At 36.1% G+C, this 20465-nt stretch overlaps 2 protein-coding genes and 1 long non-coding RNA gene across 5 annotated transcripts in view; 2 read left to right on the forward strand and 1 right to left on the reverse strand.

Moving 5' to 3' along the window:
• The window catches only part of LOC111864598 (serine/threonine-protein kinase 10), a 75185-nt gene extending 63658 nt beyond the window's left edge, over positions 1-11527 (forward strand). Inside the window, exon 24 of the mRNA XM_023851952.2 lies at positions 5167-11527. Coding sequence (XP_023707720.1) covers positions 5167-5325 — 159 coding nt within the window. The 3' untranslated portion in view covers positions 5326-11527. The remainder of the gene's footprint in view (positions 1-5166) is intronic.
• A 1735-nt stretch (positions 11528-13262) lies between these two features.
• Positions 13263-16282, reverse strand: LOC117282317. The gene is made up of 3 exons (XR_004513040.1): positions 16232-16282; positions 15299-15378; positions 13263-14536 (listed from the first exon to the last, which is right to left on the reverse strand). It is a non-coding gene; the product is annotated as an uncharacterized LOC117282317 (long non-coding RNA).
• LOC111864599 (sulfite oxidase) overlaps positions 15943-20465 on the forward strand; it is a 43552-nt gene continuing 39029 nt past the window's right edge. For 2 of the 3 annotated variants that reach the window (XM_033751499.1, XM_023851953.1), the window contains exons 1-2: positions 16132-16355; positions 17174-17358. In XM_033751499.1, the coding sequence (XP_033607390.1) occupies positions 16327-16355; positions 17174-17358 (214 nt within the window). In that variant the 5' untranslated portion in view covers positions 16132-16326. The other variant, XM_033751501.1, reaches the window with a different exon arrangement.

Genomic DNA, 20465 nt, shown 5'->3' on the forward strand with positions numbered 1-20465 from the left:
GTAATACAGTTACTGATTGTTTTCATGTGTTATGTATGGGAAGTGGGTTGTCAGTTCTCAAATATACATATTTGAGGAAATAAGGTCTTTCTGCATTTGAAGAGTACTGTAGTCTGGTGGAAGTTTATACCACATCCCATAAGATAATACTCTTCTCGATCACCTCCATGAGAGCCTCAGGTATCATATTTTTCAATAGCCTCTATACAGTTCCAAGTTGTGAAAATTCATCTCCATATTCAAGGTACTCATTCTCTTTTGGTTTTAGGGCTTTTGTGCCAGTTTCATTAAATTTTCATTATTTTGATATACTGTTATTTAATTTCATCATTATTATTTTAATTTTCAGAGTAATGCTAAATCAATTTATAAATTATGTAAATGAAGTTTCCTTGGTGTCCCATGTAGCAAATTAGAGACAATGACACTAAATGAGTAGGTGTATTTCAACTGGTTAATGAAATGGGCTCTTGTGTAATCATAATCATTGTTGGTGCATTCTGGTTGCTCTTTATATTCCTCTTGTCTGGTTCCTATTAAGAAACCTTTCTAAGTTAAGTTATACCTTATCTTGCCAAAATCCTCCCGAGACTTTGGAAGATCTGGAACATGAGTTGTTTGGGTCATCATCTATTAATTAGGTGTGTAATCTTATGCAGTCCAAACTAGCATCTGTTTAATATGAGATATGATTGATTCCATAATTGTAAAGTAAGAAATTACAAATGTATTGTGTACATATTTGTTTTGATGCTGTTTAACCTTAATGCTGATCATAGTGATACAGGTTACACAAAACTTTATAGTTTTTATAAATTTAAATGCGAAGTAAAAAGTGGTGAAAATTATTGAATAGTTTTGCCATAGTGTCACTTAAGTATGTTAATGCCAGGTTTGCTTCAGTCTGTACCTTTTTAAGGACTTCATTAGCTGTTTGAAGTCAGTTTTAAGATTACCTAGTTATCTCATTAAATTTCATCAGATGTCATAATTTGGAAGTATCAGTGTTTCTTATAAACCATAATGCAAGGAGATTTTTTAGTGTAATACACAACAGGTTTTCAACCTTGCCAGCTTATTGTAAGAATTTACTTTAATTTTGCTGCCCACATGGGGCAGCCTCTCAACCCATGAATTTAAACTCATATAAAGCTATGGAAAACTACACTTAAGGTGACTGAGTGAGTAAATGGGAGTCCATGATCCAGTAAACTGAAAACCTTTTATTGATAAAATCATCCATAAAAGTATTAAAAAAAATCTAAAATAAATTAATGAATTTGTCTTCGTTATATATTATATAGACCCATTACTAGGTAATGACTGCAAAACAGACATGTTTCCATGGTGAGTCCACACGCGACAATAGAAGAACTGTTGGAAACTGTTTTCTGAGTGGTCCGTGCTGAGATGTTATAAGCAGGACAATTGGAGGAAGGGTTTAGTTGTGGGATATTCACCGGACGGTAATGAAATGAATACAGAAGCTGAAGAATCTCCACTGTTAGAAACCATTACAAGGCAAGAGCTATTGGAGACTGTAACAGACTGAGAACACTAGTCTGTGTGCTTTAGTGATTTGTAAAGTGTGGAGATTAGCAAGGGCGCTATAATTAGGTATGGTTATGAGTTGTGTGTTTGAAGTGGTCAGTAAATCCAATCCAAACCCTGCCTATAATCAGTCACTCATGTGACAATATATATAGACATAGACATAAATGTGGTTTACCAACTTTTTAAAAACAGGTTTTACTGAGAATTACTGGATTTTTGGGCTTGTCCATCATCTGGTATTCTGAAAACTAGAGAACACAATGTTTTGGAAACTGGATCTTTCTAAGGGACCAAACAGAGTAGGTGTCTTCCCTTCACCTGAGGATGGAAACAGATCCAGTTGCCAATACATTATGTTCTTAAGTTTTTAATGTGCAAATGATCAACAAAGTCCAATTCTGAGTGTTATACACCATCATCAGAACCGTTTAAAATCTAAGTTGTACTGAGCAACAGAAAATCTGCCTGCTGACACCACTGAGTTCAGCATGATAAGTCAGTATGAATTATGCACGACAGAAAACTTGTTGCATGCAGTAGCCAGGTCAGATTATAACAGACAAAGCAGACCTACCTTATTGCCTTAAATTGGAAAGGTTTAACCATAGCTTATCGCAGATTTACGATGTATGATGTGTTGATTGAGGTATTAGGATGATAATGAATGATACACTCATGTCAGCAAGTCTCATGATTCCTTTCAAATTATGAATGTGTCCAGATAGTGCATTAACAGTTCTCATTTGCTGCTGCATATATATTTTTACTGAAAATGTGTTTTACACCAGGGGTGGTAAAATTACAATTTCATGATGTATTTAGTTTTATTGTTCATCTTGCTCTGGTGTATGCACATTAAATATTGTGGCATATACACCTGTTACTAAGCAGTGACTGTAAACAGCGACCGTTGCTAGGTAACACACAACAGAAGAAGGAGTTATGCAACCCGTGTCTAAGCAACAGTTCAGTAATCACGTTACTGTGGTAATGGACATCAACGCAACAATAGAAGAACGGTGTTTTCTGTGTTGTCTGTGCCAAGATGTTATAAGCAGGACAGTTTGAAGCAAGGAGTTAGTTGAAGTGAGATAGTTGTCAGCAGTTCAGTTCAGTTGAGTGAGGTTAAGTGAAGTGAAGTGAAGTAGCCGGTTGGTGGGTAAGAGAGTTCAGTTGTCAGTTGAAAGTCAGCCTGTGAAGACAAGATAAGGAGGTTGGTGTGAAATGGCCACAAGCCTGGGACCCCGTTAGTTGAGTTGTCAGTTGACCATAATTCTGTATGGGCAGCTGTGACAATGGGACCTGAGCACAGGAAGCTGAAGACTCTCCACTCTGTTAAATCTGTTGCCAGGAAACAGTTAGCGGAGACCGTAATAGACAGAAGACATTAGTCTGTGTGTGTCAGTGATCTGTATAGTGTATTTCTGAGTGGTGTATACAAGTGGTCAGTAAATCTGTTTACAAATCCATACCCTCTCTGTAGTCATGCACCCCTAAATTGTGACCATCTAATGGAAGTTACTTTGGATATTGTAAGTGAAAATCTTATTCTGCCAAGTACAGTCCCCCCCCCCCACCTCTCCAGTTTGATCTGGATTAGTATTTATACCTCTTGTGCCCATACATTTATTTATATACTGTTATAGTATACAGCCTTCACCCGGAATAATGTCCTTTCTCAGCTTTATTTTCAGATGTAGCACAGAAATCTGTTTCATTTAAATTCTACTGTTGGTTCTTGGTCCCTGAAAGTCACATAAATGTGTATTGCATGATGTTCTCATTCAGTTGTTTTCTAGTATGGAGCACTTTGACATATATCTTGCTGTCATGTCTGGGTGGTTGACCATCATATCATAGACCATCTTTAAACACTCTTCACTACAGTACAGTTTTCCGACAGGAGCTTCAATAGTAGTTTCTTAATTATACCACTGCAGATCAGTTGCTAAACTGTTGATGGAGAACATGAATGTTAAGATGTAATTAAATAGAAAAACTGCAAGAGATGTATCCTGCTCTGTATGACACAGAATATCATCATAAATTGTGAATCTGTACAGAGGTGACAATGTACATCTTTGATGTGAATGTAATATAATGATTACTGTTATTCATACAATTGTAGAAAAACTACAGTATAAGAAGGCAATTTGAAGTGATGCTGTGCTGTATTTTTGTAGCTCTTGGGGGCTGTGATAAAAAATAGGGATAAAAGGTTGATAATTGTGGATTGCATTAATAGGTAACACTAAGGTGAAATGATGAAGTTTGTATGGCAGGCTGCTGTCATACAAATGGTGGTGTTTCTTATACTTATGGTTATGGGCTGACTTATTTTATATTAGTTGAAGATATGTGTAATATAAAACAATATGTTATCTAAATATCCTTAAAAGTAATGCCTGTAATGTAAAAATATTGTGTGAGACTCTTCTTGGCTAGATAGTGCTTTAGCAAAATTCTGATGCAGGACTGACAGGTTATATGATACAGGCTCTAGTAGCACATGACCTGTCAAACTTTTTTTCAATTTAAAAATTAATACATTTACATTGGAAATCACGTTGAGTGCTGTGTAGTGAATACTTTCCCCGTTTATCAACAGTTATCGGAACTGCAGAAGGTACACTGGGCTCATAATATTACCTTTCCGCTGTAGCTGCAACTTGCTATCATATGGTTTCTCAATTAAAATTTTGAACAGCCACAAAATTGATAGGCAATGTTCAGTGGTGCCCAGTAATGTTGAATAATAAATCTGATTATATTTATAATTTTTTCATTGCCTGACATTTGCTCTTCTGTTAGCATGCTATACTTTATTATCATGTTTTCTGGCTTCCATTTGCTTTTGAGCGTATGTAGCAGAATGTCTTTGTTCACATTGCCAGGCAATTTTTTTTGTCTTTTAACTTTCCTGAATTCTGTTTCTGGGGTAAAAAAGATTGTATATATATAATTTTTAATATTAGCTTGTCAGTTGTTAACATACAGACAGCGTAATATTTCTTGAGTGAATCCTAGTTTGCAGTCTATGCCACCAAATGCACAACAATCAGCATGATGGGCGAACCTTGTACCATTGTTTACATATCTTAGTTTTCTCCCCATTCTTGTAATTGTGTGACAGGAATGGAATATTATATATATTAAGATTGATTGTTCTGAGATGTGATGACTTTTTCCTTAAAAATATGTAATGTTGTGTGGTGATCAGTGATTAATATAAGAGAACAGGATATATGGGAAATGGATGCATACCTGTTGGAAATAAAAATATATGTACAAAATTTTTGGACAGATTTCCCATCTGCCCAAAAACTGAGCTTAGATGGGGAGATAAAGTGAAGTGGGTCTTAGAGAAATTACTTTTTAAACGTGTAGGCTGGATTGATCTTCATGATATGATCCATTGGTAGACTTTTATTGTCCGCGTTAGAATTTCTTAATTGGCAGAGTATTATCTGCCCAGTGAAGACTATGGGTGATAAATTTGGTCAGTTTATTAGACGGAAATGTGAACAGAAGGCTCTTACACATCTTATAAACTGGTCTCTGTTATTTCGGTCAACAGTTTTCAGTTTTTGTTGTTTGCTTAAATGATTGCAGAGATTAGAAGAACAGTTTGCACAGCAGTTAGAAGATCAGGAGCAGGTGTTTGGGCCATCACCACCACTGCCAGCTGATCTGCCAGACCTACCAGTCCATGATCGTACCCATCACATAGGATCAACCCGTAGCAGCCTCTCTTCTGTGTCAGAAGGCTGATGGGTAGTTTTTGTCTGCCACTTATGACCTATATATCATGGCCTCTTCACGTGCCCTGGCCTGTGATACATAGCATACAAGTTGGTGCAAGAAGACTCATCCATGTCAAGAAATTGGCTGCCAGTGAGAAAGTGGCCCATAAACCCAATAAGTTATGAATTGGCTGTGTTCTAAAGACATTCTTTCATCAGCAGTTCCTGTATGTCGTATTGTTCATACATTAGATTGCTCATGTAATTTTATTTTTTTCTCAGTTCCACTTTATAATACGGATTTTTAAACATGCAGTCCAGCTTTGTTGCCCCCATTTAATGTGCTTCAGCACATTCTCTTACTGCTATATTGTGTATTAACACATTCACTGCCAGGCATTTAAAGAGCCATTTCCACATTGCTGTGAAGAAATTTGCGTAACTAAAAATCTGATGTGTAGATTTTAATTACATTTAGCCATTTCCTGGTATAGAGCATCCTTGAAATTGGAACATGTACATTTTGTTTCACTCCTGATATTCTTCTTGCATATTCTGTAGTCTCTTTGGATTAGTTTTCTTCATTGTTGGTGGTATCTTGGTTAATCTATGGTTTACTGATTTCCCATGTAATCTTCTGTTGGTATCCTTCACTGGAGCTCTGTTTTGGTAGCTTACGTGACCTTGTTCATAGATACAGGTTCCAAACTGATTGACCAAATCTGTCAAATATTTATATATGTATATGGGGAAATAACTTCTTCTGTGACATCTGGAAGGAAGTCTAGTCACCTTTTGCATCGTGTCATGCATCTTCAGGGGTTTCAAGGTTTCATTATCTTTTTAGGCTATCATAGGGTCATATTGCTGCAATAAGACTGAAATTTGTTTAAATCAATATCTGGATTAACTTTACGCTGTTATAAAATTTGTTTGTGTGGGTATGGTGTCTTTATGTTCATATACAGAGCGTTCAATCATCGAGGAAACCGGGGGAGCAGCATGAGTCAGATACAACCTTACTCACAGATTGCTGCTGTAACTGCTGATAACAGAATGAGTCATCAGCGCTGATAAACGCTTTTCACTATATAATGGAACTTGCTGTATAGCGTGAGGATTTTACATGCATAATTAGTTCAATTGCTGTGGATCAACTTTAGAAAGTGTCGCATAATTTATTTATGCAAGCAGAAGGGGTCACTTCCAACACCTGTTATAACGCATGGTAAGTTTGCTATCTTTTTACAGTATTCCTATAAATGTTTGGATGTACAGAAACTGATGTGAGGGAATCAGTGACACAATTGCACTCTCACTAGCAGGGAAGGGTACAGTGGTCACGGAGAAATGATTCATCCACTATATACTAGCGAGAGTGTGTGCGTTTATCAGCGCTGATGACTCATTCCGCTATCAGCAGTTACAGCTGCAATCTGTGAGAAATTTATCTGATCAGTGCTGCTCCCCTGGTTTCCTCGATGGTTGAACGCACTGTAGTTTGAGCAGGTTGATCTTATAGAGGATCACTAACACCATCATGAATATATAGATTACACACACCTTAGAGCACCCTAATAGACTAATTATATCATAATCCCATTGTTTTCAAGCCTGCCAAGATTGCACACCTGAAAAATATCAGTGGCTTTTTCATTTCAGTTTGCTTTTGTCAGTGCCCAATTTTTATGATGGATTGTACACTGTCTTGAAGAGTGTAGAAGTGTGCTCAAGCAAAGGTCTTATGTTGCAAAGTTTGCCTTCCTTGCATTTGTTTTTATCACTGAAATCATGAAGTTGTGACATAGAATATTGGTGTTGCCAGTATTCTTCACTCTTCTTCACAATTATACATTTCTTTATAATTCCAGTGAGGATCCACAGTTTATGAGTTTTTTTCAATCAAGTTGATGTGATGAAACTGTGTTAAGCTTAAAATCTTGCCAGGTTTCAGAAACTTATCTGCACAAGAGTTCGTTTCTCCATGAACTGTCATGAGAAGATCAGTGTGTAAAAAAGACTTTGAACTATTCTGCACTTTATGAAACATTGTCAGTGTAAATTTCCTGCCAGTATATGCAGTGAATGGACATGTAGGGTGGATAGGTGGTTGTCTGCATGTGCACACAATGATGAAACTGTACCAGTTTTGGCAGTGAATGTATTAATAGTTGAGACAAAGTTAGCACCTTTTGTATGATTTTATGTCTGAGAATAGTGAAGTTAATTGACCCTTCATAATTCTGTCAACAAAATACAGTGTCATGTTTCTGCTGCTGTTGGATGATTCACGGTCCCTCCATTTCCAGTAAAGACAGACTTCAGTTAACTAGAGGCATTCACATGAAATTTTAAGATCATTCAGATTTTGCGAGCTCCCATATTTAAATTTTCTAGGCATTTAGTATTTTCCAAATGTTTTCTGCCTGATAAAGAATTTTTCAAACAGGTCCTCCCACCCTTTAGACTTTTAGTTTCTTACATATTTTGTTCTGCACAGAGCATGTAAAGTGAATGAATAATGAGCTATTATGTCTGTCAGTCCATGCATCCATCCATTTAATCTTCAGAACTGCTTAGTAATGTGACAAATTTTATTTGAACGAATGTAACCTGTACTGTATGAAGTTCAGACTTGACTAAATTGCTTAGAAAGAGAACTTTCTGAAACCGTTTTTCTCTATATTGTGTATTTAACAAAATATATAGAAAAATAACTTGTTTCTCTGGTTATTGTAACATGTCTAACTTTGTGAACAACAAAAATTACAGCTCTTTATGATGCATTATCTATATTGCTGGTTAGATCTGCAATAAATGAACAGCTAGACAAATGTCATATACACAACCACAAAGATCACACTTGAAAAATGCCCCCCCCCCAACCAAAAAAGGAGAATGTATGGTCAAAATATAATATGGAAAGAAAAATATAAATACAAACAAAGAAGTCAATTCTCAATGGTTCTGATTATAATACATAACACCAAGGCTCACTGGGTTCCTTGACTTCGTCCATCATCTAATATTCTTAAAGAACATGTTCCATAAATTGGACGTTTCCATCCAAAAGTTAAAGGATGGGGAAGCAGCTAGAGATTAGCTCTATGTAACAAACCCAACTGAGAAGTGCCTCCCACCTTCTGCTAGATGATGGGAACAGATCCAGTTCCCAAAGTGTGTTGCTTTAAATATTAGAGGATGGTTGAAGTCTTATAAATTCAGTAAACCCAACAGAAAAGAAGCAAGCAATTCAGTCACACAGTTACTCGTAGTAGTTTATAGAAGTTTGCTCATAAAAGGGGCAAGATTGGTATAAGTACATTGTTTTATACACGCTCTTTAAGAGAGAACAGTAATGCAGAAACTGCAGTTTTAGTTCCAGAACTGGATAGTACTGTGGTATTGTGAAGTAGCATTACATTAAAAGGAGAATTTATTCACAAACTGAACTATAATTGTGATCTTAGTTTCCTGGAGACAGCATTATGATACACAACCAAAATAGAATTACCAGCTTCAAATAAAACAGTCTGTAACATGATCTAAGTTTGATATAAAATGTGCCAGGTTCATCATAAAACTTTTTTGATGGAATTATGGTTGTTGCTTGTTTTGTGTGGACAGTTACACTTAAGACTTCTTCCCTCTTTACCTGCATTTATCATTCCTAGATCAGTTCGTTTAAAACTTTTATATCTTCATTAACAACAGTTTGTAGAATTTTAGTACATTTGCTTTTCATTTATTTTAAAATTTTTTGGAGAGTTTGTATGTCATTAAATGTGAAAATAGTGTTTAATGCTGGGTTGTGAAATGGCACATAATATAAATATTTACATTTGCCCAGTAATTTATTTTGGCTCTTAATTTAACTAGTAGCCTTGTAATTTTTTTTACTTGACCACTCTCCATAGTTAATAATGTCAGGAGTAAGAACATGTTGTTTACTCTCATTTGAATTGCTTCCCTTTTCTAAAAATGGTCAGAAAATGCAGTTTTAGTCATTTGCTAAAAGAAATAGAGAACAGTATTTGAGAAACCAGTATTTTGATGTTATAATGGACTTCTGTTGAACAGTCTCTTTCAAACCAGATAAATGAAGTGCAACATGAACACTGTTCACTTCTGACGCATGTTTTAGACCATCCTATTGGTGTGCAACATGTGACAACAATCAGCCCTGCTCTCAGGTATTATCAATTGGAATTGGAACATGATTAAATTCATATGGACATTAAACTTTTCTGGGATACAGAAGACTGTACACAAGAGTGAAGTCAACAGTAGAGCACAGGAAATTGTATCCCAGTTGTCACTTTCCAGCTTACTGACTTCTCATAAGTGAAGCTATAGTAAATAATATTGAATATATATTATTTTATGTACTAAGTTTATATTGAACATTATTGTTATCTGCTATTCTTACTGTTTCTTTCTATCAAAATATGAACTATAGAAAGTGTATTAAGTCTTTCCATGAGTGTCAGTCCATGACTCATATCCCTTGAAAACATAAATCAGTGAGAAAACTTAACACAATGCATTTGTATGCAAGAACAAGCTGTAGCATTAAAAGGGTTCAAATTAAAAGTGTAGCACTCTTTATATATGACACTAGATTCCATGTTAATTTTTCTTTAATATTTTTAGCTTGACCATTCTGTATACATTGGCTTGTATGGAGAAAGGGAGGACATGTTCTCTTCCTGAATGGTGCACACCTTTAAAATTATGATGCTGTTAGTATAAAGTTGTATATTTGCTTATTTGTTAGTCAGACTGAGTATATGTGTGTATATGAATGATCATCTGGTATGAAGCTTCATATGTACATAAATATTATACCTAGATTTATATGCACACATTGATATATGTATATACACTGCAACATTTGAAGAAATGTAGTAAAATAGTTTTAAAATGAATGTTTGAGTCTGGAAGTAATCCAGGAAAAGTTGAACTGAAGACTTTAGTTTGAAGTCATTGAAAGTTTGCCAATCATTTGCTCAGTTAAAAGGAAAATAATAATAATAAAAGTAAACTAAAATAAATGATTTAGATGGCTATTCTGTATGAATTTTATTATAAAAAGATGTGACATTTGGATTTATTTTCTTGTCTGGAGTGGTTCTGACACAATGGAACCAAGCTTGGTACTCACTTGTGCAAGTTTCATGCATATGTTCATATATAAAACATTTTTCATTTTCATTTTCACTTGTGTACTTGCCATTGTCCTGACAAGTTAAACTTTAAAAGATGCATTTGTTATGTATATGTAGATTATTACTTTTATATTACTCAATTACATGTTTTCAGCATTATGTCCCCCCGCCCACAACTGTGAACTTAAATGGTTTGCATATTTTTCTGTAGTTTGCGGAAGGCACCTTGTCAGCTTCATACATCTTACAAAATTCTTTGTTGTGCCACATCAATTCATTACTCAGAAAGGAATTTACAGAGGCTCAGAATTTATAATAACTGGAATAAGGTGTGTTACTGTTTTTGTGGTTATTGTTTAACCATTTCCTCGTTTTAGACATGATCAGTCGTGTATATTGTGAACACCAGTTTCAGTATCAGTTAGGTATGCTATTCTAGTGTTGCATCATGTTTTATATTCTGTTGTCTCTGGATGAGTGTTTAGATCATTTGGCAATAGTACCCATCCTTGTGTGTTGTTTACATAGAGGGATTCATTCAACAAACAGTTCCACAACTAAAACAGGGGCTTTTCTGCATGCTTCCTGCAGTCAGTACAAGGTCTGAGTGAGAGCCGTGGAACTTCTGTGTTTTAATTACAGAACAAAAACCTTAAAGCCAGCTTGGCAGTGTATTTAATCTGTCTGTTTTGACTGTTGAAATATTTGAAGAATGATCCCCACTCTATAATTACTATTAACATTTATATGTCTGATCTGGCACAATTCCTTCACCTGAAGAGGAATCTAGCCCCAGAGTGAATCTTTCCCATACTCCTGGAAAAATGTGTTAAGCAAACCCACAAGTGGACCAGTAAAAAGGACATAGAATTGGGAGCGGGTAAGGTAATTGCTTATCCAGTAATATTTATGTTATGTATTTTGTAACATACAATAAAATAGTTGTGTATTAAGTTCTAGTTGGCAATTCTGTATTGCTAACCTGTATTTGTTAATATTCTGTTGCCCACAAACTTACGTAGTTTGTATTTCAGTCATTATTAATAAATTAAGATGATAGTATTTACTGTAATTGTACAGTATTTAATCCACATAATTTGTCTTCAGAATGGCCTCAGTCTCTGCAACATTAATTCTCTAACCTTATTAGTACTCTTATTAATAGAAGAGAATTTCCTGTATGCAATAAGAAACCTACTTCTGAAGACTGACTGGCCCAGTCCACCAGCAGGGAAAATGTTTGTAACAAGCTTATTTTTTACAGTGAGGATTTGTTAGCCAAGTCCAACTCCCAAGCTGGAGGACCACCCCTTGTCGGCTGTCCACGACTGCTTATTCAGTATATTCACAGCTACCCTCCATATCTGGAGGATGTCTCCTCCATCCGCAACCTGAGGATGTGTCATGCCATGGTGACAAGGGGCCCACCTATATGCTATTCTTTTAAAGAAGTAAACACTTTTATTCAGTGTGATGTGTTTTAGGAGTTCCAAAAGTGTCACAAGGTTAAAAAATGTAATTTGTATGTACACTCTAAAACTTCTGTGATCCAAAACGTCATTTTCTACAACCAATCAATGTCGTGGCAACTTTTCAACATAATTTTATACTCCCTACAGAGTAATAAGGCAGAAATGTTTCATGCTTTGTATTTAAAAGAAGTCACAGCAGAAATTTTACATGTTAGGTTATGCTTATTCATCACTTACAGTTGTTTTCTGAAAACAATTGCTTAATAAATCTTGTATGTTTTCCAAAGATTTAAGACTGAGCAATAATGTTATTCCCAAGTCATAAGTCTACACAGCTGTTATGCTGTTAACATAGGTGTTGGAGTTATGAAGTATTAAGATGTGAAGTTTCATGAAAATTGATCATTGTTCATAATACTAATGTTTGTAACTGAATCATTGGACAACAGGCAGATACAAAAATCATTAATATGGTTCAAAAGAAAGAATGTTGTTCCTCTGACATCCTAAAAACCATAAACCTTTTTACTCTGGGGCCAGTCAGCAGACTAACAGAAGAATGTTCCACTCTAGACCTTACGGTAATATGTTTATATGTGTCTTTGAAGCACAAAATTCTATTTTTCTCTCCCTCATAGTAAGTGCTTCTGCATACAGAACTTTCTTTCATGGCCAAGTGAGGGAGGCAACAAAGTTTATAGGCTGTCTGTATCTGGAATCCGAATCCATTTGATGATATTGTAAAGAAGTATAAGAAGTGTTCCATTGAAGTGCAATACAGTTTGCTCAGAATAGAAGGAAAGAAATAAGTCAAGAACAAGATGAAGAGAGAATTTTATTCTGATCGAAGCCAAACCATTAGTTTACATGAATGGCCTAATTACACTTCTGAAACACATTTTTGCAATACTTTGGCTGAATAAAAAAAATATATGCAGATTAAATTGTAGGCTAACAGTATAAGCATACTCGTCATATACATATTGATACGGCATTTCATGTGTTGAATTACATATGCTCTTTTTCCATGAACACTGCCCCCCCCCACACACACACACACATACAATATGATGTCACATCATTTATGTGATGAAGAGGCCTGTGTCTCTATGAAGATTGACCAAATTTTGATAAAGAAGTAGTTTCAAACCTTTCTAAATAATAAATATATCAGACAGTTATTTTTCTGTACTTATGTATGTGTATGTGTGTAAGGGGTGGGCCATAAAATCCAGCCCTTGCACTGCAACCTTCAATGATCTATTGTGCTTCCCCTTTGAATTAACCCTTTATTAATCCTACACTTTGAATGAAATGTAGGACTTGGTTCCATGAAGGACTGGCCCAGGTGACGAAATCTTAAATAAGCTATGGCCTCACAGTCACATGGGATATTTACTGACTGTAGTATCAGTTTTGTTTAACATTTCAATCAGCCTTGCTAATTTTGCAGTATACTGAATTCTGTGAGAATGTTGTACAGTACCTCTCTCCTAGGTGAATCATAGGCTTTTTTCAAGTCTACGGTGGCTGATGTATTGTCCCCCTGTATTTTTTTAACATCATCAGTATTTTAGTGCTCTCCAATACAGGACCACACAGCTGCTGAAAGAGTTGTGCATTTCACCACTGGCACAGTGACATGCCCATCAGAAAGGTGACAGACATCCAGGGTGAATTTAATGCAAGTTGGTCAAAAGGCAGGCACTCATGCTCTTTATTCTTTCCCCTGATTTGGATGTGATATTTATTTCTCTTACTGAACATGTACTGGAATATGGGCTGTTGTCAAAATACATGATGCTTCTTGCAATTCTTATATTCAGTTATTCAAATACACTCTATATCAAACCTACATATTATGAAAACTTCGATGGCCAGATATCAGAGGTGAATACAGAAAAAAATGTTAACTACAAGGCTATTCATCCTTGATGTGCAGAGTTGTTTTAAATCAATCACCTATCGTGGAAAATACATAAAACATATTTTTTTACACAGAACTGTCTGTTTGCATGTAATAATTTACACATCATAAAACACATTAAACTGTCAATTTACTTAAATTGGTTAACTGAATTTTAAGAATTATAAGTTGCAAATGAAAGAGAAAGATATGCATAACAGTGACCTAAGAGCTATTCAAATTTTTGAACACAACATAATCGTCTTCCTGAATAATAAATGAATGTCTTATGAAGAATTTTCTTAACAGTGGAATCACGAAATTCTAGTAGCTTCATGGAACATCAAGCACTGTGTGACAAAGGCTGTGGAAGATCCTGAATCAAAGGTGAACATGGGAGTAAATACAGTATTAGTAGGATTTCTAACTACTGAGGGGCAGTTTCTCAGGAATGTTTAAAAGCATAAGTTCTCCCTCAAAGGGACTATTGAGCATTCTCACAATGTATTAAGCTTATTTAGGTTAAGTGCTGAAAAGTAAAAGGGGAGCTGGGATAGCACAGTCAGTATAGTGACAGGCTACAGGCTACATAGCCAAGGGGCCAGAGTTCAAGTCCTGGTATGGGCAAAATTTTTCTCTTCTTCACATCATTCAGACTGGTACTGGGGCGCCAAGCTGACCACTCACCTCCAACTGTGGATGAAGCGAAATATACGTGGGTCTATACATTCACACTCCCATACATCTTCATGGTGTAGTGCTTAATTAATTAAGCACAGGGACTTTACCCTTTTACCGAAAACTAAATTAAACATTCTTCTTTAGAAATCAGCATCTGATTTTGTATGCAAGAGTATGATTATGATAACCTTACAAGTGTTCACTCTTATACCATTTCATTTCTAATTAATGATGTATGAAAATTTTGATATTAGAGCAAACAATTATCATGTCTTTTCTACATAATTTAACAAAGTTTCTGGAGTGGTATACTTCATATCTGGGGATGTCAGGGAGGTAGCAGCCCTTGCTTTAGGTTATGCTGCCATGCCTTCAAAGGACATACCAGATTATCAGATGGGCTCCTGCCTCATACTTATATTTTACCACATTTGTATGCACAATGAATGCTGCCAGAAAGCATAACACCAGCCGGATTCACATTTTACTAAATATTGTTAGCTAAAATAACAGCATTTGCCTTAAAGTTTGCACACACCTAAAAAGCAAAGCTATCCCTGTAACAGGCCATGGAGGCCTGTAGGGTTGTGAGCCGTCGAGGCTCCTGCATTTTCTAGACAACCGGTTCACAGGTGGTGGTGGGGTTGTCAGCATTATGAGCCAGTTGCCCTTTACCCCTAGGAAGATTCCTGGCATTCATTTCTGTTAGAAGCCGAGTCAACCTCAGGGCCATTATGCAGTTTGAAGGATTAGGTCAACTGAAAATCATCTTACCTCATCGGAAATCAAAACCACGACCTTTCATCTTGTAGCATAGTGCGTTAACCACATATCCTTCAGCGTCCCCCTTACACCTAATGTATACAGAAATATTCGTTTTCATTCCCTCTTACAGGTCATTGAAATACCGCACATCTTTGTGATTTAGTGCACCAATTTTGTTAGAAAAACTGTTAATTTATCCATATAAATCTTATGGCCGAAATATTTATCATGTATAAAGTCCTGCTAGTACTAGCAATTAATCCCTGGGTACCATTATTGTATTACTGTACTAAGAAATATTATAAATAGTGGATGCAATTGTACAGTAGCCATTTGATAGCAAACCTTGTTTGAAAGTACCCTTAGGTACAAATTCGAATTTATTTACATAACCTGTTATGAACCGGGATAGTGTAGTCGGAATAGCGATTGGCTACAGGCTGGATGACCGAGGGAGTCGGAGTTCGAGCCCCGGTAGGGTCAAGAATTTTCTCCACGTCATCCAGACGATCCAGACTGGCTTTGGGGTCCACCCCACCACCTATCCAATGGGTACCGGGGGTAAAGCAGCCGGGGCGTGGAGCTGACCACTCACCTCCAGCTAGTGTCGAGATCAAGAAAATGTCGATCTATAGGATCTATATCGACTTCACCATACGCATTATGGCGTAGTGCTTAATTCGTTAAGCAAATGGACAGCTTTACCTTTTACCTGTCAAGAAAAGCTGTCAGTCGCAAACAGATTAAGTCAAATATTTAACTAACTATAGGCTTCTAAACTAAACATAACTGATTAGCGGAGATGAAGTCATTGCAAATAACACGGTATTAGGTTAGTTGACGGATACGCTTGTAACGTCTATAACGTCTATAACCGTCTATAACGGTCTATAACGTCTGTAAGGCCTATAATAAACGAGAATACGAATCAGCGGTCCTTACCGGTCCTTACTCAACAACCTGAACAACATGCGTGTGCGACGCTAGTGTCCGGCTCGTGTCTGTTTTCCTCATGTCATTTTTGTGGAGAGAAGGAAATGGCAAATGTGTATCCTGTTTTTCGGAGGTAGAATACTCTAAAAATTCGATGTTAGGTTGAAGTGTTTTTTATGGAAGCGTTGAATGATGTCTTTATTTTTAGGAGCGGAGATGAGGATCGAATTTTTGGACAGTGAATACACCAGATTTGTCAAGTTTACCTTGTTTGTTGGAGTTGTTGGCTAAGTTCGTTGAGAGTTATCTCAATCATTATTTGACATAACCTATTCGGTGTACAGTGTGTTTTGAGATATGAAAAAGATTATAAACTTGGTGACTGTTGTGCAGGTTGCCATGTCATTATAGAATTTTGTTGTTTGTTTAATATGCATTAAATCATTCTACAAACTAATTAATTTCATAGAATGGAAGATGATTCAGGTAAAGAGTGGATTTTATGTCCATCTTGCACGTGATTAAAGTAATGACTTTTTAGGTAAACTGTATGAGATTCTCAGAACTCCCCATCTACCACAGCTGCTAATTATGACAGTGACAATTTTTTATGTTTTTTCTGTAATAGTTTTGTGGGATGTCATTGCATGTGTACAGGCGTGATTTATGGACTTGTGTCATTACACTAATTTGTCATATTTCAGTATGTGAGTATGTGAATGCATGTAAGAAATTCCCTGTTATGAGATCTGAATGTTCATCTCTGCCATATGACTTCTTATTCCTATGCCATTTCATCCCTTATTACATGCAAAATTTTAAATCAGTTATGACATTTAATGTACATGGTAGCCATTTTGTGAGGCTGTATAGTGTTTAAATTTTTTCAGGTAATTTTTCGATGACTTAGAACTTAATAATTCTTATATCAATGTTTGTTTTATTTCCAAGATGTCTTCTCCATCATCGCACACAGGCATATCTTGGTGCTGTAGGACATGGCTACTGCAGAGAATTTAAACATGATTCAACTCATCAGACTGAAGGAAATGGACAGAAAAGAAGATACTTGATGTACACTGCTGTTATCACAACTACAACGCTTGCTTCCATTTGCATCAACCATTATGTAGAAGGTATTTAACATCAACATAATATATCAGCATGGCCTGCAGAGGCCTGAATGCCACACGCTAAAAAAAAAATCTTTCTTTGTCACAGTTAATAATACAGAACTTCCAGACATTGTGATGAAAATTGTCATAATTCTGGAAACAGTTTATTTACATTGTTGAATATTATATTGTCATGTGTCTGGGGTTATATGACAAATAATCACCAGTTCTGGATAGGATGATTGGATTTGTTAACACCTTCATTTACAATCTCTCTTAGTCACAATCAGTTATAATGCTATTGCTAATTTACCCACTTCACAAATCATCAAAGTATGCTATCCATTTCCTGGCAATGGATTTATCACAGTAACTGTCACCTCAAATCAATATGAAGTCTTCTTGCCATTTCTTGTTCAGTCACCCTCCAGAACTTGACCCAGTTCTCAAATTCTAATTCCCTAGCTCAAATCAAAGTCAAAGTCACATTGCGGCTTATGGTCACTCAATCAATAAGTCTTGGTGTTGAGCCCTCTCTGGAACCAGATATTTATTACTATTTGACAGTTATGATCTTGTTTTTGTGGGGCACCCTCTCTGACGAGAGGATGGGTCTGTCTTTTGTATATGCTGCTGGCCTTTGCCAGCGCAGTCTTTCTTGGGTCCAAGCCCCTTGTAATTTAGGACCATATTTTACTGTCTCAGATCTGAGACTTCCCTTTTCAATGCCTCCTATAACTCACAGGGTCACGGTGGAGGTATTCGACCCTGCCTCCAAACAGGGGTAATTCTAATTCTTTAGTCCAAGTCCAAGTCACATGGTGACTGACAGTCAGTCAGTCTGTCTGTCTTGGTGTCGAGCCCTGGCTGGGGCTCATGACCAGATCCTCCCTCCCCCTTATATGAAAGTAACTGTCCTGTCCATTTGGTGCGTCCTCTCTGACGAGAGGTCGGTTCTGTCATTTGTCATTCATAGTCCATATTAGTAAGTCCATTGTCAGTATTTACATATATTTACAAATTTAATCTTAATTCCTATTAGCTACAGATACTTTTTATACAGCCATGGCACAGACCACATAGAGAACACCCTTCTTCTATTAAGGATGCATGTTTACAGCTCCATTGCCTAGCACTGGCCATGGCACGGACCACATAGAAAACACCTCTTCTCTTGTCAGAATGTTGTGTAACCTAGCTACTAGTTGTAGCATGGTCCACAGAGAACACAGCTCCTATTATTGCGTTTTCGCTGGAACATGTATACTGAGTCATTGGCTAGCAGTCGTCATATTTGTCTCAGTATTTTTATTACTGACACTCAAATAAGCAGACAGTGAATTATTATTCTCTTTCACCATTAAATTCAGGTTTTAAAAATTAAAGGATGTGACATCACAAATATTTTCCATTATCTAAAGTCATAAGATTATGTGGCGATAAGTCTTGTAAATACTTAATACAGTAAAACCAGTCTTAAACAGAATCTCAAGGGTCCAGAACATTATTCTGCTGAAGCCAGGTTTCCGTTTAATCAAGGTATACTATAATTAAACCTGGACATGCATGTATTTGAGACAAAATAAAACACCATACTCGTTAATTAATTCACACTATAATCATTGAACACGTGCAAACATTACACTGAACAGAAAAAAATCGCAGTACTCACTTTTTATAATTTTACCAGAACTCAGGCAGAGTTTCTTGCACACAGTTTACTCTCTTGGCTGCCTGACTTTCCTCAAACACTTTAGTTTGAGAAATTACATTGTACTGCAAATCCGTGCAGTTGCTTTAAACTTTTGACAGCATCTTGATAAGTCTTTACTCTATACTTTTCTTCTTCTCTCACAATGTCATTTTCCTCTTCTTCCTCCTACTCCTCCTCCTCCTCTCTTCCTTTCCGACTTTCTCTAAAATTCTGAACTAATGCATCGATATCCATTGTGTCTGGTTCTGTTTGCACATCTTTGTCTATGTTGATGTAGTCCTCATCTTTGCAATTACTGAAAGCAGCTTCATTCATGCAATTTTATAAGTCCTGCTGGTCATTCTCATTTTCTACACTAGCAGCAACTTCACCTGTAGAAAATCTTGAGTTTTCAGAACACACTATTTCATTAATGTCTTCATTTGCAGTTTTCTTAAGTTCTTTTTTTATTTCTCCATTAGCGCAATTTTCCCACTGCTTCAAAATTTGAAGCTGAAGTTGAAGTTGCTGTTGCAAAGTTGAAAAGGTATTGATCAAACTCCAACAAGTGATTCAAACAGGACATGAAACATTACATTCAGAGAGCCATAAACTGTAGTTCTATTTGTAATAAGGAAGAATTACCTGAGCTGTGGAAAGAGTCTATTATTATACTGATTTACAAGAAGAGTGATAAAAGTGACTAGAAATTATCAAGGCATATCACTGTAATCAATTTCATACAAAATTTTATCTGACATCCTTCTCTTGAGGTTAGATCCATACATACACAAAATTATTGGGGATCGTCAGGGTTTGTTTTGACATAATAAATCAATTACTGATCAGATTTTTGAGTACAATGAGACAGTGCACCAGCTATTCATAGACTTCAAGAACATCTATAATTCAGTTAGGAAGGAAATATTGTGCAGTATTCTCATGGAGTTTGGGATACCTATGAAACTAGGCTGATTAAAATGTGTTTAATGAAATGTGTAGTAAAGTCCATATAGGAAAACATTTGTTTGATAATTTTCCTATCCAGAATGGTTTGAAACAAGGAGATGCTTTAACATCACTGATTTTAAACTCTGCATTAGAATATGTCATTAGGAAGGTCCAAGAAAACCAGGTGGAATTGAAATTGAATGGGACACATCAGCTTTCTGATCTGTGCTGATGATGTGGATCTACTGCGGGATAACATAAATACGTAAAGAAACACACACACACTCTGATAGATGCAATAAGGAGGTTGGTCTGGAAGGAGGCGCAGAGTAAACTAGATATGTGTTGATGTCTCACCACCAAAATGCAGGACAGAATCGTAATGTTTTTTTTTTTTGTTGAAATTGCAGGAACAATGGTAAACCAATTAAATGATCAAAAACCTAAGTATGAACAAGCATGTAAAGTTACTCCATTTTCTAAA

This window comes from Cryptotermes secundus, unplaced genomic scaffold, assembly GCF_002891405.2.
Source record: "Cryptotermes secundus unplaced genomic scaffold, Csec_1.0 scaffold7, whole genome shotgun sequence".
NCBI lineage: Eukaryota > Metazoa > Arthropoda > Insecta > Blattodea > Kalotermitidae > Cryptotermes > Cryptotermes secundus.